Here is a 23,207-nt window from a genome sequence, read left to right on the forward strand (position 1 = left end):
CAACTCCCTCAGATGGTCAAGACAGAGGTCTCAAAGTGGAGATTTCCCCAAAGAAAACTGATCACAATTGGGACCCATGTGGCTAAAAACACCGCCACCTCCAGCTGGTCAAAGATGCTGTCCTTCTGGTGTCCACCACGAGGTGACGGAGTTTCTTCAGGTGCCTCCCCTTCTCAGCCGCCGCTCATCAGTTGTTCTCCTCGTCGCTGTCATCGGGGCTGATTGCCGGGCTGTAGGTGGGTGAGGTGGGGCTGTAACCAGGGGAGGTGGGGCTGTACGTGGAGCCTTTAGGACTAGTTGGTGAGTACGTAGGAGATGTGGGTGAGTACTTGGGGGAGGTCGGGGAGTAAGTTGGGGAAGTAGGGGAGTATTTGGGGCTGGTGGGGGTGTAGGTCGGGGAGGTGGGGGAGTAGGTCGGGGAGGTGGGGCTGTATTTTGGTGTTGTCGGGGAATAGGTGGGAGAAGTGGGCGAGTACTTCGGTGACGTAGGGGAGTACTTTGGCGAGGTAGGGGAGTACTTGGGAGAGGTGGGAGTGTACTCTGGGGAGCTTGGGCTGTATGAGGGGGAAGTCGGGGTGTATTTGGGGGAGGTCGGGGAGTAGGAGGGTGAGCTGGGGCTGTATGAGGGTGAGCTGGGTGTGTAGGTGGGTGACTGCGGGGTGTAGCGTGGACTGGAAGGGGAGTAGGATGGAGAGGTCGGGGAGTACGAGGGAGAGGTGGGAGAGTAGTTGGGACTGGTCGGGGTGTAGTTGGGGGAGGTTGGGGAGTAAGAGGGCGATGTTGGGGAGTAGGAGGGGGAGGTGGGGGAGTAACTGGGTGAGGTCGGGGTGTAGTTCGGTGACGTGGGGCTGTAGCTCGGGCTGGTCGGCGAGTAGGAAGGAGAAGTGGGGGAGTATGAGGGGGAGGTGGGAGAGTAAGATGGAGACGTGGGAGAATAAGAAGGTGAGGTGGGTGAGTAAGAAGGAGAGGTGGGAGAGTAGCTGGGTGACGTCGGGCTGTAGCTCGGCGATGTCGGGCTGTAGCTCGGCGAGGTGGGAGAGTAGGAGGGGGAGGTGGGGGAGTAAGACGGGGAGGTGGGGGAGTAAGACGGGGACGTTGGGGAGTAAGAAGGAGATGTGGGCGAATAGGAAGGAGAAGTCGGGGAGTAACTGGGAGAAGTGGGAGAGTAAGAAGGAGATGTCGGACTGTAGTTCGGGCTGGTGGGAGAGTAAGAGGGAGAGGTGGGGGAGTAGGAGGGTGATGTTGGGGAGTAGCCTGGGCTCTGAGGGGTGTAGCCTCCAGGGGAGCGAGGCTCGTAGGCCGGGGAGGTGGGTGAGTAGTTGGGTGACATGGCTCCACCTAAAGAAGAAAACAGACAAATGTTAAGAGTGGAGAAAGCACTTGTTCCCCAGGCCTCCATCCTTGAGCCACTTTTATTCCTCATGTATATGAATGTGTGTGTGTGTGACCAATATATTTTGTCCCATATATGAGATAATAATAAATCTAATAATTCTACATGTTCAAATAAACAGACCGTCATTGATTAATATTAACTTCACATAACAAATTTTTGTGCTGTTTGATTTCACTTTGTATAAATTCAAAATCAATATCACCATAGTTGGTTAGTTATTGAAAAGAAACAAAAACTGAAGTAATTGAGAGATTTCTGCAGTGTCTGACCTGGAGATGGGATGTATGGGCTGGCAGGTCCTGGAGAACCTGGAGAGCCAGGAGTGGGGGACCAGGCCGGGGAGTAGCCAGGAGAGAAGCCACTTGCATCTGATGCTGCGCTGGGAGAGAAACCTGCTGCTCCGGGGGTCATGCCGCTTCCTGGAGAGGGAAAAAAAAAACAAAAACAAATATACTCAGCGTATGAAAATCAACAAAAAAGCAGAAGAGCCACAGAAACCTGGGCATACACTCACCGACACTGGGGGACCAGGCGCCGTAGGCTGGCGTAGCTCCGGTGTTCCACGGCGTCATGGCAGGGGACATACCGCTCATGGGACTCGGGACCGTGCCAAAGAACATACCAGTGGCTGCAAATAGGACACAAACAGAACATAAATATCACAGCTCCAACACTGTATCTACTATAAGAACACAGTAATTCATTATATCCAACAAAGATTTCTCCACTTACGTCCGGCCACGCTGATGCCAGGTATGTTTGTAGGGATCTCCATGCCGTATTTACACTTCTCAGCATCCAAGAGCAAATCAAAGCAGCCTGTACCAGCCGGGGCGAGCTGGCCAAGCATGATGTTCTCAGACACACCCTTCATGGGGTCACTTTCACCGTGGGATGATGCCTCCATCAACACATCCACCTTGACAAGGGAATGGAAAAGAAAGAAATAGAAATAATCCAGTTATTAAAAGTCCATTTTTAAAATCAGCAACTAAAAACAACCAAAGCAATTTCTTCTGAAAGGATTCGGTTATTGATTATCTTCTCACCGTCTCCTCAAAGGAACACTTCATGAGCGGTCCCGTGTCTTGACGGTTGATGCCGTGACGTGTGATGGCCATCAAGTGACCGCGGCAGGTCATGGTGTCACAGAGCAGAGCCAAGTGACGGTAGTTGACATAGGAACCGTCAAAGGAGATGACGTGGTACAACTCCCTCTCCAGAGCCTTTCGCACAGCCTCGATTCCCAAGACCTGTGTAAGAGAGAGAGCAGCGGAGGAGACAAAATGAATGTCAAAGACAAACTTACTGCGATTCTGCTGTTGAGACGAAACCGCTTTTAATGCTTTTGTACCGTGAAGATCTCCACAATGTCGTTGGAGGTGGTCCTGACGGGGTCCACGTCCTTCTCGCTGAGCACTCTCATGAGACTCACTCCGTCCGTCTCAAGGATCCACTCCTGCAGGGCCTTGAACTCACCGTCCTCTGTGATGATGATCTTCTTCTTATTGTCAGTTTGCGGCAAGTGCATGTACACCTGGAAGAAAGGAGGAGTTTGAACTTAGAGCCAGGGGCAGGTATGAGCTTTTGTTACTGATATCATGATGATCCTGCAGGTGAAGCTATTGTAGCAATGCAACATGCACTTATTGTGTTTACCTTGCTGATCTGCTCAATGCCTTGTAGGGTCATGTCTGTCAGCATGTTGGACTCGATGCACCTCAGGAACACATCGTCATCCATTTTGTCGACCACCTCTTCGTCCTGGACAAGGAAAATACAGTTATTACAGAAATTACACTACAGTGTTATTGTACTATCATTGAATACGTTATCATTACCCACCTCTTGGAACTTGTTCTCGTCGCTGTTCATGATTCTGATTCGCAGAACGAGCTTCTCGGCATTGTCGTCATTGAAGATACAGTTCAGATCATCTCCAAAACCTTTGGGAAGAGAGAACCGTGATGACATTAGAGGAAAAGCAGCTCACTTCTCTCAAAAGTACAAAACAAGAGCATGTGTAAGCAACCCACCGGCGTTGATCTTCTCTGCAATCTGCTCCATAGTCAGCTTGCGATCGGTCATGTGCTTGCGGTCGAGCTCGATGCGCAGCAGCCACGGCGAAATGCGCGTCACATCAAAGTCGGGCATCTCATAGTAGACATTGACCCACTCCTGGTCCTCAGCCACCACTGTGTTCTGAGGGTTGGGGTCATAGTAGATGGCGGTGTTGGCCGTCACCTGGGAAAAGAGGCAAACTTTTAGTCACAGCTATTAAATTAGATGAAGTCTACCTGATAACACCTGTAGCTTCTCTAACTGTGATAAAAGAAACTACATAAGAAGAAACTGTCCGGTCATTTTCTCTCTCTTACTTTTCTCAGTGTGGTGTGCTCCAGTCGACAGAGGATGTCTTTGGCCCTCTCAGCGTCACGTGCCGCCTGACCCAGCAGGAAAACAGTCAGCGAGGGCGTCTTGGGCCTCTTGGAGATGTTGATCAACTCCTTTAGACGAGGCACACCGAGTGTGACGTTCTTGGCTGACACACCAGCGTAATGGAAAGTGTTCAGGGTCATCTGGGTGGCTGGCTCTCCCAGCGACTGAGCAGCCAGAGCGCCAACCATTTCACCTGGGTGGGCCTGATGAAGCGAAAGGTAAATACGGGATTAAAGTTAAACCGTCTCACAGAGATCTGACAGCTCTTAAACAACTCTTCAACCGCACACGTCAGACCGCTAAACTTACAATGGACTGGTTGAACTTGGTCTCAATCTCTCCCAGCAGCCAGTCGAAAGCCTCGGTGGTAAGGCGGAACTCCTCCGTCATGCGTCTGGAGCAGAGCGTAGAGCGCAGGTGGATGTTGAAGAGCAGGGTGGCGTTCTGCTGGGCCTGTCTGCTTAGCGGGTCGTCGCCATTCACAATCACCAGCTTCTTGCTCAAATCCTGAACACCTGAGGATCCAAATATACACACCCAAAGATTGAGTTTCATGTAATCAAATAATTTAAAGCCGACATCTTTTTCTCCCTTGCAATGTTATATTTTGAAAATGATCATTTCAACACCCTATAAGACTCTATAGGACTTGAGCTGTTCTACATGTTATGTAAGAGGTGTGGATTCCCCAGGTGGCTTTAAGACGCACTTGAAGCCGGGCCATGACCTCTTGGCTCTAATTCTACAGCCAGTCATTTGTCCACGTGTTTCACAAAATCCTGTCACTAAAAATATGACGTGGCAACTTTGCTGAATGCATTAAGTGTAAGAGAATTAAAAGTGGCTGATTAAATATATAGAATATATTTGACTAATGAGGTTTGCTTTTTTTTTTTTTTTTTTTTAAATCTTACCGTCGACCACTCTTAGAGGATTCAGGTCCGTTGGGGTCCGAGTGTTGATGCGGAAGATCTTCTGAGCGTTCCAGATCATTCTGGCCAGGTTACACGGCAGCACCACCTGCAGGCGAGATGAAACATTGCAGCATTGTATCTTTGAGTTCACGTGGCAGAGCAAGAGTTTCTTAAAGAGCAGACGTGTGCACGGACAGGACCACACACACCTTACTATCCCCAGTGGGGAAAATGGCTCGAAGGATCTCCCTGTCCTCCTTCATCTTCTCGAACTCCCTCTCCAAGGAGCCCTGCACGTGGGCGTTGGTCAGCACGTCTTTCACCACGTCTTCTTGCAGCATCCGCCTCAGGGCTCGCTCATTAGTGCAATCAAACTTGAACCTAGACAGATAAGACAAGATGAGACCAAAGTTAAATCGCTGATCACAGACATAAAGGTTCTAAACTCTGAGTAATAGGCTAAAATGAATGTGCCCACACAGCCAAAATTCACTGACCTCAAAAACCAACTGCCCACCCTCATTAAATACATTTTGACAAAATACAATACTTCAATTTTCTGATTGAATATATACACAAGTATTTGAGTGTGGGACTCACTTCTTTTCAAAGGCCTTGTGTGAGGGTTTGACTGTTGCCAGATTTTGGAACTCGACGTTCTCTCCTGCCAGGCCGTCCTCACCGTAGCGCAGCTGGACCACCTGGTTGATGGAGTTACGCACCGTGCCGTCGTACTTCACCATCACAGACTCCATAGACTTGATCAGACGACGCTGGATGTAACCTGGTGAGGCAGAGCAGATTTTCCACATTAGAAAACACCTTTTGCTGACACACCCCATGTTTCTAAAAGAAAAATCCCGGTTCCTGGGCTCACCAGTCTCAGCAGTCTTGACAGCTGTGTCAATCAGACCCTCTCTGCCTCCCATGGCGTGGAAGAAAAACTCTGTTGGCGTCAGGCCAGCCAGGTAGGAGTTCTCCACAAAGCCTCTACTCTCAGGGCCGTAGTCATCTTTGATGAAGTGAGGCAGCGTGCGGTGTTTGAAGCCAAAGGGAATTCGTTTACCCTCCACGTTTTGTTGCCCCACCACAGCAATAACCTAAATAAAGAAAGAAGAGTGGTGGTCAAGTGACTGGCAAGATACGTAAACTACAATTGTATTCTAGTAAATCAAAACTAATTGATCTACTGTGAGGGACTGATAGATTGATTCTCATACCTGTGAGATGTTAATCTTTGAACCCTTAGAACCAGCCACCACCATGGACTTGAAGTTGTTGTACTCAGACAGAGACTTCTGGGCAGAAGAACCTGTTTTGTCACGAGCGTCGTTCAGGATACGATTCACCTGGTTCTCAAAGGTCTGCCTCAGTGTGTTACCGGGGGTCGGCTCCAGCTCGTTGTTGTGGGCTTTCTCAATGACCTGGGAGGATGAAAGGCAAAGGAAAACTTTAACTTCTCTGTCCTATAGTTCCCCTGGAAGGTTGTTAAAAACTGTGTTGAAATACTTTGTTCTTACTTCTATCACATCCTGTTTGGCTTTCTTGATGGTGTTCTGGATGTCAAGGTACGTCTTGGCATCAGCAATGGAGTCACCAATACCAATGGAATGACCTGAAGAAGAGATGAAGAGAAAATATAATTGGTGCCTAAAGTTTATCAATCAATACCACTATAATACAGCAATGGTTGTATTAGCTTTACTGTTTTCTTACCCTCGATGAGCAGCCAGTTGTTGACCACAGTCTGAATGTTGGAGTAGAAGAGTCTGGTGATGTCGTGGCCCATCTCCAGGTAAGAGATGTGGACGAGGGAGCCAGCTGAGGTTCCCAGAGACTTCTTACACAGGATGCCCATGATCAACTCACCGTTCTCCACAATGACCTATGTGAATGAGTTGAAGGAGGAGTTACTATGCATTGTAAAACCAATCTTCATTCAGTGAGCTATACTTAAATTGATCGGCGCTTTGTACCTTGGTGTCCCCGGGTGAGATGTGTTTGTAAGGGCCGCTATCCTCATCGTCGGGGTGGGTGCTGTGTGTGCGGATGACGTTGATGTGTCCCGGAATGATGAGACTGAAGATCTGCTTGCCTGTCCACAGAGGACGGGGCTTGAGGATGGCCGGTTGAGGCATCTTCCCATCCCAGGTGGAGAGGAACATGAGGAGGTTCATGACTTCTCCCTGTGGTGGCAAAAACGTGCAGTGAGTGGAAGGATGATGAAATTGAAGCCTGTGACAGAACACATGAAACCGACACTATGTCTGAGATGCCAACTGTCTCCTTACCCTCTCTAAGAAGACATCTCTCTTGGTGAACTTGCGCACGGCCGTGAGGGTGTCCTGCACAATACCCATGACGGGCCTGTTGGACTGGGGTGTAACAATCATACGCGGCACCATGGCCAGCTCTTGAATCTCTGCCCTTGTCTCGAGGGACTGCGGGAGGTGGAGGTTCATCTCATCCCCGTCAAAGTCAGCATTGTATGGGGTGGTGACACTGGATGGAGAAGAAAGGGTGGGATGTTTTAGCGGTAACTCTTATTACAGCCAAGAATGTGCATTAAGACGGAAGTATGGTCCAGAAATTGCTATAAAAACATACACCTATAACATTATTACATGACTACTATGCAAAATTCTCAAGAGTGTGTTCGGGTATTTGACAAATTATTTTTATAAAAAAGGTCACAGCCCATGCCAAAGGAAACACATTTATAAAAGTCAGTGAGGCCTGGTCTTCATTTGGTACCTGAGGTTGAGTCGAAATGTGGACCATGGCAGAATCCGAACCCTGTGCCCCATCATGGACATTTTATGTAGTGTAGGCTGTCGGTTGAAGATGACGATGTCGCCATCACACATGTGTCTTTCCACCTAAAAAGGAAAAAAACGGTTTTTAGTATTTTAGAATTAAATAAAATATTTTAAATCATCATGTAACAAAAGATATTCCTATTAATAAACATGGCTGTTAAACAGCTTGTATTTTTTTATCTTGCCTTGTAGCCAATCTGCAGATGTAAGTCACTTGGTTTAGGGTGGAATCGCAGGTCAATTCTGTCTCCATTGTCACGGATGATGTATTTGGCTCCTGGGTACTGGCTGTTGCCTCTTCGCACAAGCTCTTGCAATCTAATAAAAAAAGTCATCAGAATAAATTATCTGGCATCATATGAAATTAAAAAAAAAAAAAAAATATATATATATATATATATATATATATATATATAGTTTATTTTTCAAATTACATGATATTTAATTAGGTAACTACTCTGGTGCACCTGTCAATGTTAAAGGGTGTGACAATTTCTGGGAATGTCATGTTGGCTGCGATGGATCGTGGTACGCCCACTTGGTCGATTTGCAGGTTGGGGTCTGGGGTGATGACAGTTCGGGCGGAGAAGTCCACACGCTTGCCCATCAGGTTACCTCTGACTCGCCCCTCCTTTCCCTTTAGACGTTGTTTTATGGATTTGAGAGGGCGGCCAGATTTTTGCATTGCCTGAGAAAAGAAAACATGAATTATAATTTAACCACCATAAAAATATTGTGCAAAACTGAACTACAGAAAATTGCAACCGCCAGTGTGACTGAGCACACATTGGCATATTTGGGTCAGTATCTAACTGCATATTTATGGTACTGTGAAGTGCTCACATACCCTTGGAAGGCCTGGCAATTCATTGTCCACCATAGTGGCTACATGAAACTGAAGCAGCTTCACATCCTCAGCTATGACGTGGGCTGCTGCTCCACTCTGCTCGTTTCTTCTCAGTTGGTTGTTGATCTTAACAATATCAGCCAGCTTGTGGGTCAAGTCATCCTTTAAAGCAGATGTTAATTGTTACTCTCAAAGCTCAAAAACATGCAGAAACAAAAAATGCAGTTTGACAGCACAACAAAACATTCCGTCTATTGTCATACTGTCTTACCTGGTTGCGAGCAGATCCCTGCATGACTACAGCAGGCCTCACAGCCAGCGGAGGCACAGGCAACACAGTTACAATCATCCATTCAGGCCGGGCAAACTTGGGGTCCATGCCCAAGATGACGTCCTCTTCATCTGAGATGCGCTTGAAGATCTCATGTACACGCTCGGGACTCAGCAGGATTTTCTTCTCTTGCGAATCCTCATTAACGTGCTTCCACTCAGCATACAGCTCCAAGCCAGAGCGTCTGATACGTGGCTGGTAGCGCCCGCAGCCACCATGACCCTGCGTAGGTTACAGAACAAGGAGTGAATCAAAGAGTTTCAGTAAGAAAAGAGGTTGAGCAAGAGTTATGAATGTTGACATCAGAAAGGCACATTAACTATGTCAAAAAGACTCCACCCAAATACCTTCTCCTTGGAAATGTCCTCCTCTGTCTCCTGCTGTTCCATTCCAAATTTGTTATCCATTTCCTCCCCTCCTTCACATATATTTTTTCCTTTGCACAGCTCGTACACATGTGTCAAACGCTTTCTGGGCTGCCCTTTAGATTTTACCAGGATGTCTTTGATCTTTGGATTGTTCTAAAGGTAACAGCAATGGGAACAAATTATTAACAAAACTGTAAAAACTGGAATGATAAATTCATGATAAAATATCAGTGGATTTTTTTACATTATGCACTATATTATTCTGAATATACTTACCGAATCCACTAATAACTTTGAGCAAAAGAAGCAGACACATCGGAGAACCTTCATTATCTTTGTAATGAAGCCGACGTGGAACACTGGCTTTGCCAGTTCGATGTGCCCAAAATGGCCTGGACATTCTGTCATGTTGCCTGAGGGAACAAAAGCCAGGTGAATACATTAAGTCAGGACATTCACTGGTAACAGCAGTCAACTGATCAATAACATATTTAAGCATGAAATTCTAACATTGCACTATACCTGCACATGTCTGACATCTTCCAGTTCTTTCTATGACACCTTGTCTTGGGTCCATAAGGCCACCAAGTTTAGGGCGTCCTCCTTCTGTTGTTTCGGGGTATTTGATTCCCCCTTCAGTAACGGACATCCGTTTCTGGGGAGAAAAACAGAATATATATAAGTTGGTGCTAAAGTGACAAGCAGTTGATTGTGTACAATCAGTGCAAGAATATAAGTTTCCATACCTAATATAAGTCAGTCATAAAAATGTGTTTTCTATACAATTTATCATAAGAGATGAAATCAAAATTTCCATTAACCAAGTGTTACCAGTGTTTTTTTGTTTTTTTTTAATCACTTAAATTAACAGACGAGATCAAAACGTACATATTCAAGTTTGTCTAATGATTGCCTCGTGTGAATAAACATTAAATTCTATAAACACTGACTTTTACTATGGTATGAAACTTCTAACTCAACAGTTAAAAATACAGAAGAAAATAAAACAACTATTCCTGTTCACATTATATTTACTAAAGACGCGATCCTTCGTTAAAGAAAACATGCATATCTGACTTTGTTTAAGTTACCTTTTATTCATTTATTGTGAGAGAAAACAGACCAATGCGTACAATGCGGTCAGTGGTAAAAACCAAACACGTTGGGTCCATGACAAAAAGCGAAAAGTAACCAAAATCTTCACTTACTGGTGGGCCTTAAGGTTACATTGCATGAATAAAAGGGGGTTTAATTCATGTGATAGCATGGATCCTTTTTGATAATGTTGTGCTTTAAGTTTTTTTTTTTTTTTTCAAACTTCCTGCTACATGCTAGTTAGCACAAGCTCCACCAGCCTGACACAGCTAGCTAGGCTAGGCTAACAGCAACAGCAAGCATTTCCGTTGTAAACAGAACCATGTCTTTTACATATATGTTAAACTACAAGATTAGTCAAGAAACTGTAAGCGTAGTGTGTGATCTGTCAGAGAATTAATTAAAAAAATCCCCACTCCCCAGAAAGAAAACCTACAAGCTCATCTGGGCTGATGATGCCGAATTGAACTCTCTTGATCGTGCGCAATGGGCATGCGCTGTCGCCGGAGGGCGGTCCGTGCATCCTGTCTATTCAAAGAGACGCGTCCTTCCTCGGCACGCCGCTTTGTGAGCAGGAACAGCCTTTAAATTGTCACCACGGCTCTGGTCAGGCCGCCAACGGTGACCGGAAAGTCTCCGAAGGCGATATCCCAGGTACCTCTGCTGTCGGTTGCCTCTATGGCCGAATTATTTATGTTTTGGTCCTAAGTAAGCCGGCCACCGACTGTTCCCCTCCCTTTTCCTGATCTACACTCTGGAGCGCTCTAAGCGCTTCTGAGCATGAAGTGAACCAACGCTTGGTTATATAGACTGGACGCTTACTACGGGGTTGCACACTCAAAAAAGCAGGGACTGACTCTTCGGAAGGTGGGACATGGATCTCTGTAGTAAAACGCTCATTGGCCATTCAGGACAGTGACATGAATAATTAATTTTATAACACGTACAGCCAATGAGAGAGCACGTTTATTTTTTTAACAAATCAAAAATAAAGGCGGGTGTTGGTTTAATCTGAACTCATCCCTATTGGCTTTATTATAACAGAGTAGGCGGTGCACAGTATATTTTGCATCCTGAACATGAATATTCAATTGAATTGCTCTCGATTTGCCCGTCTTGTCATTATTATTGAGTAGTAGAAAAGAGAGCACCAATGGCTGCGAAGAAATGATCCTTTTTAGAATAATTTTAACAAAATCCGCCCCGTTTCCGATATTTGCCGAATGTGGCCGATGTGAATTTCTTCCCTCAGAGCAAAAATAAAAAAAATCTCTGTTGTCCCGTTCGTCTCGCTCTGGATCAGCCTGGGCTCTAAGAAAAGAGGCTCAGGGCTGAGGCCTGTCAAGACCTATAATGAAACGGGAAAATTGTCGAAATACATGATATTTTCATGTCGAAACACTGTAGATTGGATTATTTTTCGAGCTATTTTAGAAACATATCGAAGTAACAGTTCTTCGTCCAGTGAATTTTTGGATCTTTGGGACTTTGTTGCAAGCCTCGGACTCGCCCGCGAACGATGGCCGGCCAATGGACTGGATTTTCCGTACAGCCCGTAGGAAAGACTGGGGGAAGCCTTAAGTGTTCATTTAACGTTTGTTTTTCGGATGTTTTTGATTATTTTTACATATACATGTTCTGTATTTGATTTATATCAGATTGTATTGTTCAGTTGTTATTACATTTTTTATATTTTTGTCAAAATTCGTAAGTTTGTCGTAGGCCGCTTTTCGAAAGCATTCCGAAATGCCGTGGTTTTGGCGGTTAAGTAACATTACTGCGCTATTTATTAAATTGACTATTGAATCCATTTACTAAAACCTGCGATTATTACAATTTATGTACAAGCCAGTCAATTATATCTTTAATTTCCAACGTTCAAATTTTGATTTCTTAGTAATGCGGCTGGTGATCTGGTTAGCTTAATTTAAGACTACTTCGCCAACAACGACGGTATGTTCCCTGCTGTTTGTCTGCTATTTAACATATCCTCAGACTTAGCTGTGTGTAAGTAATGTGGCTTTGATGGGAATATACGAAGTGATTATGTACTCTTATGTCCAGAATATGTCTTTTGTGTAAGGTAAAGTAGCCTGATGGTTTAGGCTTAGACGCTATGGGACAAAACGTTCAGTTAGCTGCTTACCAGTTAATTACAAGATAATTCAATCCCTGGTTTTGTGAGCCAGCTTCTTTCGTAGTGTTAGCTTTATTATTTACTGAAGTATTTTGGGGTATTTCTTGTATCATAATGTCCAAAAGACAGGCTAGTACAGCTAGCAGGTTACTCCATTAGCGATCAACATGGCGGTGTTTGACGATATGCTTCTTGTTGTGAACGAGAAAAATGGAGTCTGGAATATTCTTGTTGGCCAACAAGACCAGCCAAGGAGCTACGCATTTTTAAAAAACGTTGAGCTCCGTGTCTAACTGAGAAACGGTAGTGTGAGTGTTTTATCTAATAATGTGGAAGCGTATTAAGGGTCGAAGCTGCCTGGAAGTTTGCTAGCCAGTATTTCTATAGTCTTGACTCTTCGGTGGTGTCGAAAGTTGAAGCCATTTTGCTAGCTAACTACGTGCATAGTGATCTGTTATTGGACGATTATGCTTGCTGTGTAGTCAATAAGCGGTTATAATGAGTAGTGTAAGTAACAATAGTTGAATTATTAATCTTGCTTTCAGCGACTAGGAAATGCCATTAGCTTGTTGCACAATAGATTTATCCGGTTAGCTCTTGCTAGTTGTACCCAAGGGAAGAGAAGAAGTAACGTTTGGCTACTGCTGAGGGCTAACTGATTGTCCAAAAGCGATACAGTACACTGTGTCAATGTTAAATCCTTTGAGAGCCATAAATCTTCATTGTCCCATTCAACCAGTGATAAGGTGTGTGTGTTTAAAGTGCTGGAATATGTTTGTGTCGACCATTTATGTATTTTGCCTTCATACAGTAAAAAGGAAGTGGAAGTATAATCGAAATAGTGGTTGAACCACCTTTCATTATCTCCGTGCTATGATTTCATAATCTCAATCTGGTGTAGTGCTTATTACATGTATTAACTCTGTAATAGTGCTCAAAATAACATTTTGTCAGCTTATGTTTCATTTCTTGCTGCCTTTTGTTTAAATAAAGACACTGAACCAACACGATGGACTGGGTTTATTTTATTGTTTGGGGATTATTCCAGGTAAATTTTTACATCCTTGAATTCATGTTAAATCGTAACATTCATGTAAAAGTTGGTGAGTGGGATTGCTTAGTGTCTATGTGCTGCTGCCAGCGTGAACATCCCTCTTTGCCATCGTCTCTTTTTGGCAGGTCCAGCAGAGGACAGTATCATTCAAGCCCAGAAGCAAGGATAGATGCCACATCTGCAGTATCCTTAAACCATCCTCAAACCATGTTCTGTTTCGAGTTATTTTAACTAACTGAAATGGGTAGCATACATGCCAGGTCTGAAATGCATAGAGGAATGTGACAGTAAATCACTTTGTTCACCATGTGCCATGCAATACCATGACTATACAAAGGATTCATTATTGACCAGTTGGCTCCCTCCTCTGGCTCATACTGAGAATGATCAGCATTGCAAAGATATTGCACAACCACGTTTTCAATGCGGAAGCGGGTCCCACAGGGCTGTCAAACGTGCTCCCTCTGCTGCTCCAAGGAGGTTAGTGCATAGAGGCTTAACGTTGTCAGGCATGTCGTTCAGTAAGAATTTAACCAAATGTCTTTAAATAGTTTTGAAATCTAATTATTACAGCACTGTCCTGAAGATATTTCTACAAATTAAGAACTTATCCACTCTTGGCCATGTACGCATTACAAGTAAAACGGATGCAGATCAGTATGGGGAGTGCTTGTAATAAGTATAAGTAACACAAACAGCACAAATGCCCAGAGAAAAAACACACAATACTCAAAGCTGGGTTGAGTCTGATGTCCATAGTCATTGTAGTGTAAATTAACTACTAATACACACACTCAAGTACTGCGTTGTGGTACTTGCATTGTACTAGAGTATTTTCATATTTATGCTCCTTTATACTTTGGCTCCACTACATTTCAGAGGGAAATATAATTTATAGTCACCTACATTTATCTGTTATTTGGATTTCACATGCAAACTATAGATCATTCTCTATACTGTGAGTGACATACTTAAAATTATAAAAAGTTACTTAAAAGCGTACATATAATTACATCAACAATAATCATCTAATGATATGTAGTTTGTCATAATCTAACACAAAAAAAGCAATTGACAAGTTCTTGTACTTATGATACTTGTAAGTATATTTTGCTGATAATACATGTGTGCTTAGGCTTGAGTGAAAATTTGGATGCAGTACTTTTTGAATTAGTATACTTTTTTTTTCATTCTAATTGATTTGAGTTGCATTTAAAAAAGTCTTAAATCCAAGTCAATGAAACCTGCAACTTCTCTGTTAACATTAGGTCTTACTGAAAAGTGGTGCGTGGTTTTGGAAGTTGGACATTTACTCCATGATCTGGGTGGATTGCTCTTTTCGAGCAGCCGTCACAGTAATATAGTGTTTGTAAAAAGAAAAAGACAAATATAACTTTTGATTACTACCTCGGCAGTTCATATGTGCACATATACATATGTATTGTACAGCTAGTGCACGTGTTTGTTTTCCAGAAGCATAAATTCCTGGAAAGGGTGAGGATTCATGTATCTAGGGGGAGCTCTTGTCTGATGATGTCAGAGCCTGACTGTGTGTGTGTTTTCAGGGGTTGGTGGGGAAGCTTTGTAACACAATAAAGTAGGTGAACAAGAATGGAGGAAGAAACAGACAGGCGGATGCAAAGCATGTTGGGAGGAGCAGACTATTTATTTGTTGAATCAGATTTACAATCAAAAAGCATAAACTATTCTCGACTCTAGTTACTTTAGACAAACAGCAACCTCATTAGATGTATTCAGCCAGTCAGCCGTTGCACCTGAAGCACAATCCAAAAAAAAAGAGAAAAAACCTGCTTTTTCTGAAACAATTCAGTCACTGTTTGTGTGCAAAAACTTCTCCAAAAACTAAAATCAAAGCAACATGTCCTTAAGGCTTTGTTGCAGTTTTGTTTTTTTTTTTTCATACATCTTCCCTACTGACTAGAAAATGGAGATTTTGTGGGTCTTAAAGTTTTTTAATCAGATTCTGAACATTTCACGGTGTAAAAACAACGAGTCCCAGTCTACAGTCGCAGCTTAATTCTCAAAACCAAGAAATAGACAAAAACGCAGAGGAAATACGCAGAGTCATGGCGGTTTTTTTTCTATTTGTGGTGCACAAAATAAGAGTGAATCGCCCATTATTGTATGAACAAGAAAAAAAAAAATCTATCTTAGGTTGTATTTCCCCTTAAGTTATGCACCAGGATGTTGTTTTGTAATAAAAATGGGTGACGCAGGGTTGGAGGCATGCTCTCTCTGAGAGCCCATTGGAACAGGCCGGCCCATTTCTGTCCGCAAGAGAATGTCCTGTTCTTTGGGTGTTTGTTTTGGCTGATGTCAGCCTCTGCCAAGCGTCTTCATCTTTCTTTTATCCTTCCTTTTATCATCCGCACACTCTTTCAAGCCTTCCAAGTTCTCATCTACCGTCTTTTACACAGGATTCTTTTCAGGCGGCTCATTTGCAGAAAATAGTAGACAGACGTAGGAATGTTAAGTCACCTAGTATTTGACTCAGAGGACACACCAGAGTTTTGCAGGAGATCTACGTTTTGTTAAGGTTCTTTCAGCCTCTTCCTGGAACTATCTGGGTGCTAAATTAATTGCTCTTGATCCCACCTCGCGTTGCAATCGGCTTAGTGCTAATCTGGGGTTCTCACAGTGCAGCCAAGTCTCGTCTGGGCAACGCTGCCGCACCGAGCTGTCCACTGCTCTCTTCTCCCAAGGTCTTGACCTCTGGCACCATCTCTCAGGCGTTCCTTTGCCATACATCCTATTTTTTCACTATCATTCCCCTCTCACTTATTGTTAAGCTTTCAGGAAGCTCCATTTATTTATTGTGAATCAGCTCGGCCTTCCTTTTTTTTTGTACACTTCACCCTTGTACTCACATGATTGCTTTTCCTCCCTCACAGAACTGTCTCCCTAGTTGATCCTCCCTCTTATGCTCGAACCTTTTTCATAATTTCTCTCACGCCCTCTTCTACTGTCTCTTGTTCTCTCCCTCGCTCCATTCCCTTCATCCCTCTCTGTTGCACACTAAGCCTCAGAGATGGCCACATGCTGCCTGCAGTGGCTGTCTCCTGACCGTGCCACTTGCTTTGCCTCTTTTCTCACTTTTTTGTGTTTAGTTTCTCTGCTCTGCTGCTGTTTTGTTTCCCCTGGCGTGATGCCATTGCCTCTGACCATCTGCCTCACTTTCTATTTTCCCTGTTCCCTCTTTACTGCCTTCCTTTTCCTTTTCTTCTGATGTCAGTGCAGTTAGTAGTGATTTATTATTTTATTTTTGATCACAGGATAAGTTTACTTCATGTTTCCGCTGCTCAAAAACCCTTTGTATCTTTCTTTGTCTTTGCAAGACTTTCTCAGCTCCCCGTGTTTCCGGGAGGTTCTGATTGAAGTGTCTGTGTGCTATTTAAAGAGCCGTGCAGAGAAGCAGGGTTGTTTACAGTGCCCTTTAAAATACAGGCTGTCTAGAAACAGGAAGTACCGTCGCCCCGAAGCGCAGCAGCACACAGCGTCAGCCAACATGCATCCACTTCCTCCTCCTCTTCATGGCTGAACAGAGGCTCCAGCAAAACAACCCTCACGCTTATCAGAGAATTATGCACCCCTCCCCTCCCCTCTGCTGCCTGTCCTCCTGAATGGCGCACATACACAGCAGGCTTTTCACCCCTCCACCATGTCCTATCTCGCTCTCTTCCATTCTCTTATGCCTGTCTCTTATACACATCTCTGCCTGGAGATGAAGGAGCTAATTAATTTGATTTAGCCGTTCTCTCTCTCTGGCAGTGGAAAAAACAGCCGTCCGTCCCCCCTCCCTCCTCCACGCCGTATCAGGCACCCCTCCCTGATGATTTTCCACCTATCCTTTCCAGTCTCCTTTGGCAACGTCCACAATACAAACCTTCTCTTCCTCCTCTCCTTTGCGTTTCATTCCTGTTACACAACCATATTTTGCGAGCGGTTTGTTGCGTATCAAACTGATTGTAAATTTCATGCCAACTGTAACTCTCTTGTGTGGCCTACACCCCTCTCATTCCTTTTTTTAGCATTTTATCTCCTGTGTGTTCCCAGGGACAGTTTGTGTGACTCAGCAGTGCTTTCGATGCTCACACAAACATGCTTGTTATAGCTCAGCGCGTCTGCTACAGGGACCTGAAGCAGGCCCGTCAGACTTTGTGTGATGAAACAACATATCTGTCATCTGATACTCTGACGGATCCACCCATGGAGTTATATATTAAACTAGTCTAGCACAATATAACTGTCTAACATCAGTTGTCAACATAACTGTGAATACTTCCTGTGCTTTCATCCTCTGTTTGAGACATACTCTGAAATTTGCAGCGTGCAGGTTGTGCACATCTGCTGAGGATATTCCTCTGAGTGGTGTGTGTGCGTTTTAGTCCTTCAGTGTTGTCTTGCAGGCAAGGGGTGGTGCAGTGTTGAACTCACCAGTTCCTCTACTGAAACTTGAAAAGTTTGAGGCACCTCCGGCTTTTTAAGTTTCTTCTCTGCTGAGGCGTATAAAGTTCAGTATCCCTGAACATTGTTTCAGACGACACTCAGCTGCTGTCAAATGCAGTTTTTGTTTGCTGCAGTGCTTTGTGCAGAAGGTAAGGGAGGACAACATGGTAAAGATTTTTCTCTTCCATTTTTTTGTTGTCACAGGAGAATTGTTTCTTGATGTCAGCATAATGGACTTGTTTTCTCGAGGTTACACAATATACTTTCGTGATACCAGCATTTTTGTAATTTTGTGTTTCCCAATAGTTATGGCTTATGACGCCTTAAAACAACACTCAACCTCAAATCAAGCTACACCTCGTCACCGTTTGCATAAATCTACTAATCTGTTCAACCCAAAATTATCCAGTAATTCACAAGCAGAAAAGATTGTGGTAAGTCTGGAATAACTTAACCTTATGTAGCAGAAATATGTTTTTTTTTCTGTGTTTCTAGTCTATTAATCATCTCGCATGCCCTCAGATTTGTCTTTTCATCCCTTGACCAAACCCCAGGTTGGGTACCATTGAATTGTGATAATGAGAGTACAAAACATTGCCTTTGTAAGTTACGTACCGTACATGCATGTGATTATGAAAAAGAGTTTATATCTTGAAAAGTCGTGGCTAATAAACACAAACCTTTGCAGTTTGTCATTATACCAGAAGACATTTGGTTTTACTAAATCATTGAAGTGATTAAGCTCATCTAGCTTTAAAAAGTAATTGCACACAAAATATTTTGTGAGAGAAAGGCATTGTGGCAGTGACCACCGGATTGAATCGATTGCTTCAACTCAGCTGCAACTTTAACCATGTTTCCATATTAGAAAGGATGTTGGGGTAGAACTCTAATATTTAAATTTTTATTAAATTTTTATTGGCCCGGTTGAAATCCTATTCACCGAGGCCAAGTTAAAGCCTGGTTGCCTAAAGATCCCTTATAACATTTTAATAGATGAGTTTTCTACACCCTGTGGTTTGTCAAGAAAAGATTTTGGGACTTTGTAAAGAAAAATAAACAGAAATGAATGTTTGACATGTATCTGGCACATAACTATACACAGTGGAGTAATACAGCAATACACCCAGGGACCCAAGATAACAACACAGAAAAGTATCTCGTCCAACCTTTAAAGGCTGCATACTTAATACATTCACTTAGAATAGATGAAAACGCATTACACAGTGGCAGGAAAAAAAGTAGGTGAACCTTTTGAAATGTTCTGCATTTATGTAAATCTAAATTAGTTTTTACATACAGTCAGATCTTCATCTAAGTTACAGTCATGAATAAACACAATCTGTTTTAACCAGTAACACACAAACAGTTGTATCGTTCTTGTCCAACAAATGTCTGAAATGTCTCTTTTGCAATGCAATGAAAGTTCATCTCATGGGAGCCGTTTATTGAATGGTTTTTCTCCTCCACATCGTCGAGTCGTTGCCCTGAGATTTATTTTTTGCAAACATCAGAGAAGTGTTAGCTAAGGACATGTTCCAACACGCTCACCTTTGCTTGTTTGTAGGGAGGTTTTTTATCAAGTTATTCATTGTACCGCCCCTGTGTCTGTAAGACACAGCTGAGGGCTTACAGACCCAAACCGTCTGTGTTCGTGTCTGGCGACAAATGTAAACATTTGTCATGCTTATCTCTACATGTACTTGCAAAAAATGTATGTCCTGTGGTTACAGTCTACCTCTCTGTCCTCACATTTCTGCATGCAGGCCACAGAAACAGGAATTGCTCCGTCGTTCTTGTGAAGCCACGACTTCCTCTTTAAGAAACCACTGACATTTGAACTCCTTGAACGTCGTTTGACTTCCCACTTTGATCTGTGTCCAAGTCAGCTGGAGAGCAGGTTAGTCATCCCTTCTCCTAGATCACTGAGGATGTTTACTAACGCTTGAGCATGCCTCAGGATATATTCACACATGTATTAGTAGGAATGCTGCTTGAGTTTTATCAAGATAACAAACATGTACAGTAAAACTTAAGCGCTGTTACTGACAATGTAACAGTTGTTTTTATGCCGACTGGAACCACAAAGCACATGTGGTCTCGTATGGGGCTGTTGAAATATGAATTGTGAAATTATTAAAGTTACCCTGTGGAGTTTTCATTGTAAGCAAACTAAGTTCAGTTTACATACAAAGTCTCTGACTAAAATGCATGGTGTCTCCTAAAAGCCACTTTAACGAGTATTTTTATTACAATGGTTAAAATGACTGTGTAACGTGAAAGTGGTCGCTCGCAGTGATGAACCAACAGATAATTATGACCTGACTCAGCAGCTCCCCTCAGCTCTACAGATTTCAACAGAGTTTCACTGTAATGCTCTTCACTACCTTCTAGCCGCATCAGCCAGCTGTTTTTAGCAGAACGTCTCTAAATAACCCCCCAGTACGCTTCGTACCCAGGCACCAAAGTTTGCAACTAGCTGAACATAGTGGAGCATTTAGCAACTAAATAGCCACATATTTCTTTCAGGAGTCAGTGAAGGCCAGCTAAACCCAGCTCAAACAAGAGTGATTATTGGACTTGGGTCCATCAGGTGGACAGAGACAAATGAATGCTAATGTTGCTCCATACTTGCGATCTCGAAAGAAAAAAATCAATTTTTTTGGACCACATCTTATATATATGGAATAAGATGCATCTTAATGGGCCAAAGAAATTTATTTGTGCCACAGTGTTGATTAACCCCTTATGAAGGCCCTGTACTGGGTTTAACTTTTTTTTTTTTTCTGTCTTTAAATATCAAAGTCTTGATGAGCTAATGGGGTGAATTTTTCACCAAGATGGCTTCCTTAGTTCTTCATCTTTGTGTGTTCAGATGTGTGTGTGTGTGTGTCGCTTGGTAGCACAGCGTGAAAAGCTATGATCACGTTTCGCCAAACATCCATGAATAGGGACGGCTGGACAACGGGGGTTACTCTGAATACAGAGTTGGTGGCTGGCTGCAGCCACGGGACAATGCCAGCACACATGTGTGGACCGAGCGGCCGCACTCCTGGAACACACACACACACACACACACACACACACACACTATTGTCTTTGCCAACGGGTAATCTGCTTCACACACAGCCTCTCTTTCGTTCCTCCATCTTTTCACACAGACTTAATTTTTACTTCAGGTTATAATTCTACTGTCCCATCCTGAAGCCACTCTCAACTGATGTCATGTTATCCCGTCCACACACACCCAGCATGCTTCGAAAACGTGCGGGAGTGCATGAGTGAGGACGGGGGGGGGGGAGAAAAAAAGTTCGTCCAACTCCGAGAGCCAAAGAGGTCACAGGAACAACACCCAATCCCAGAGCGGTTCCCATGGAGACAAGTGTGGCAGCATACAATGAGGGTGAGAGAGTGATGAAAGAGAGGGAGAGAGGGAAAGGGCAGGGGAAGAGTAGGAGGAGGGCGGGTTGTTGGCGTCAAGGTTCAGTTGGTGGGTACTGGTGGGGGGGTGGGGGGGGGCAGCTCCACTCAAAAGGACAGTGGGAAGTATGATGGTGTTGTAGCATAACAGTACTAGAACATTCTTCCACCCCTCCTCTCATTTTTCTGCCTTCTTGTTCCAGCTGAGAGAATACCTCCTGATATAAGGCCGCCAAGTGTTTCATGGCCGACAGAGGGAGAACAAAGATATGTGGAATTTCCACTGACCATGACGTGCGTGGCCGCGAGCAAGCGGAACGAAGAGAGTTGTTGTTGTGAGACACTTTTGCATGGATACGGATGAATCAGAGGTGATACCCAGCTTTAGGCCTTGGTGGTGCCGTGGCGCCATTGTTTTGGTGAGAGCGGGGCGGCGTTCTGCCAGACAGAACGGAAGCTGGTCACTAGTAGTTTTAGTTTAGTCACACGTGTCAGACACAGACACACACACTGACCTAAAAGCAGTTAATTGACATGTCCGGCATCATGGCTGATAGCACTTGAACTCTTTTAGCTGAGGGCATAAACAATCGAAGAGTGTCCCTGCCCCAGTTTCTGTCCCTGTCTGTCCACCTTTAGCCTCTTTTCTCTTTTAAGGAGGCACTCCACTGATTTTACACATGAAGATCACTTTGCTTGTCATGGGGAATACTACTCAGCCTCTCAAAGCAGTTGTATATAATGGCTGGAGGGTGCTGACAACCGTTTGGGGTTCACCATGTCGGCAGAAAAAGCGAAAGGGTACGACGAAAAACTTGAACCCAGGGCCCGTTTCACCAAATCTGCAACTTGTAAAGATGTGTTTTGCGACGTGAGATAATTTCCTCCCGTGAAAATTTTGACACATCAAACGCCATACACCATACTCATGAATTAGCATGCAACTGTATGGGGTTGCAAATTTATTTAAAAAAGATTTGTGTTATGTGACGCCACCACCATTTGCGTTACGTGTGTAAACAGACAGTCAGTCAAGATGGAGGATGGATTATTGTCATGGTGACAACTTTCCAAAGTTGTAAAATCCTTTCTTATAGTGCTGCAAACCACTGTGCAGCATTTTGGCCTTCAAATCCAAATGATTAATTTGTCAGACCATCCTTCCTGGATCGTATTTAATTGTTTCGCCAGTACTTGAAGGAGTCCGCCCCCACCAACACAGCCTGTTACGTTGATTTCACACAGTGCTATTTTGGATGATGCCCTTCAGAGTTAGAAACTAAGGACATGGAGTTTGAAAGATGTAGACATTTGCCAGGCAGGGAGAGTCTAATGAAAGACGTTATGGAGTTGCATCATGGGAAATGTAGGATCCAGTGTTTTTGGAGCTTGGCCCACACGAAGGACTTTAAGTCAGGATATCTCGGCCTCTGCTGCGTCGATTTTGACGATTCTTTTTTTAATCAGGCTCTCGTTAAGTCCCAAAACTTTATCAAAGTACAGTTCTAAATCGCTGGAGTACCCCTTTAATGCCTCCATTTTTCCCTCAACTTCACTTGTTTCACAGAGTGCTCCCATCCGCCATTTGACTGCCGCCAGTTTGTCCTCTCTCTGTCTGACTTTCTCGCTGTCTCCCTCGCTCACACTCCTCTCACTGTCTGTCTGTCTGTCTGTCTGTCCGTCCTTGTGCCCAGGTTTTTTGAGTTGGCGTGGTTCCTGTTTGTTTTCAGCCATTTTGGGGACTTGCAGTGCTCGTAACAAACTGCTTAAATGGCGTCCTCTTGCTTGCTTGCTCTCCCACTCTGTCTCCCTCTGCCTCTCCCTCCCTCTCCCTATCGCTGGGCTTTGTGTATATAAAGTAGTGTGTATGTGCGTGTGTGTGTGTGTGTGTGTGTGTGTGTGTGTGTAGAGAGAGAGAGA

At 43.9% G+C, this 23,207-nt stretch overlaps 2 protein-coding genes across 2 annotated transcripts in view; one reads left to right on the forward strand and one right to left on the reverse strand.

Annotated features, from left to right (window-relative positions):
* Window positions 1-6: 6 nt before the first annotated feature.
* Window positions 7-10,973, reverse strand: polr2a (RNA polymerase II subunit A). Its single transcript, XM_023420821.2, has 29 exons — window positions 10,646-10,973; window positions 9,637-9,769; window positions 9,391-9,527; window positions 9,094-9,267; window positions 8,687-8,968; window positions 8,416-8,577; window positions 8,036-8,256; window positions 7,754-7,886; window positions 7,504-7,628; window positions 7,041-7,251; window positions 6,726-6,935; window positions 6,466-6,634; window positions 6,270-6,364; window positions 5,970-6,173; window positions 5,627-5,849; window positions 5,350-5,533; window positions 4,959-5,130; window positions 4,750-4,855; window positions 4,145-4,350; window positions 3,775-4,038; window positions 3,433-3,640; window positions 3,242-3,342; window positions 3,056-3,160; window positions 2,751-2,933; window positions 2,446-2,649; window positions 2,129-2,315; window positions 1,911-2,024; window positions 1,666-1,815; window positions 7-1,338 (listed from the first exon to the last, which is right to left on the reverse strand). The coding sequence occupies exons 1-29, from the start codon at window positions 10,730-10,732 to the stop codon at window positions 188-190; spliced, it is 5,901 nt and encodes a 1,966-aa protein (XP_023276589.1). The 5' UTR covers window positions 10,733-10,973; the 3' UTR covers window positions 7-187.
* Window positions 10,974-19,563: 8,590 nt separating this feature from the next.
* The window catches only part of zbtb4 (zinc finger and BTB domain containing 4), an 18,487-nt gene continuing 14,843 nt past the window's right edge, over window positions 19,564-23,207 (forward strand). The window contains exon 1 of the mRNA XM_087177869.1: window positions 19,564-19,767. The gene's annotated coding sequence lies outside the window, so the exon portion shown is untranslated. The remainder of the gene's footprint in view (window positions 19,768-23,207) is intronic.

Source organism: Seriola lalandi, unplaced genomic scaffold (assembly GCF_002814215.2).
Source record: "Seriola lalandi dorsalis isolate HSWRI2012SDOR001 ecotype SW California unplaced genomic scaffold, Sedor1 jcf7180002054658, whole genome shotgun sequence".
In the NCBI taxonomy this organism is placed as follows: Eukaryota; Metazoa; Chordata; class Actinopteri; order Carangiformes; family Carangidae; genus Seriola; species Seriola lalandi.

What these genes read in the sequence shown, in the direction of transcription:
- polr2a (XM_023420821.2), bottom strand. Translation starts at nt 10,732, where the DNA reads ATGCACGGACCGCCCTCCGGCGACAGCGCATGCCCATTGCGCACGATC. An exon ending in AGGACATTTCCAAGGAGAAG is followed by an intron (nt 8,969 to 9,093) that starts GTATTTGGGTGG and finishes TAACCTACGCAG; the next exon opens with GGTCATGGTGGCTGCGGGCG. An exon ending in GAGATGTCTTCTTAGAGAGG is followed by an intron (nt 6,936 to 7,040) that starts GTAAGGAGACAG and finishes TTGCCACCACAG; the next exon opens with GGAGAAGTCATGAACCTCCT.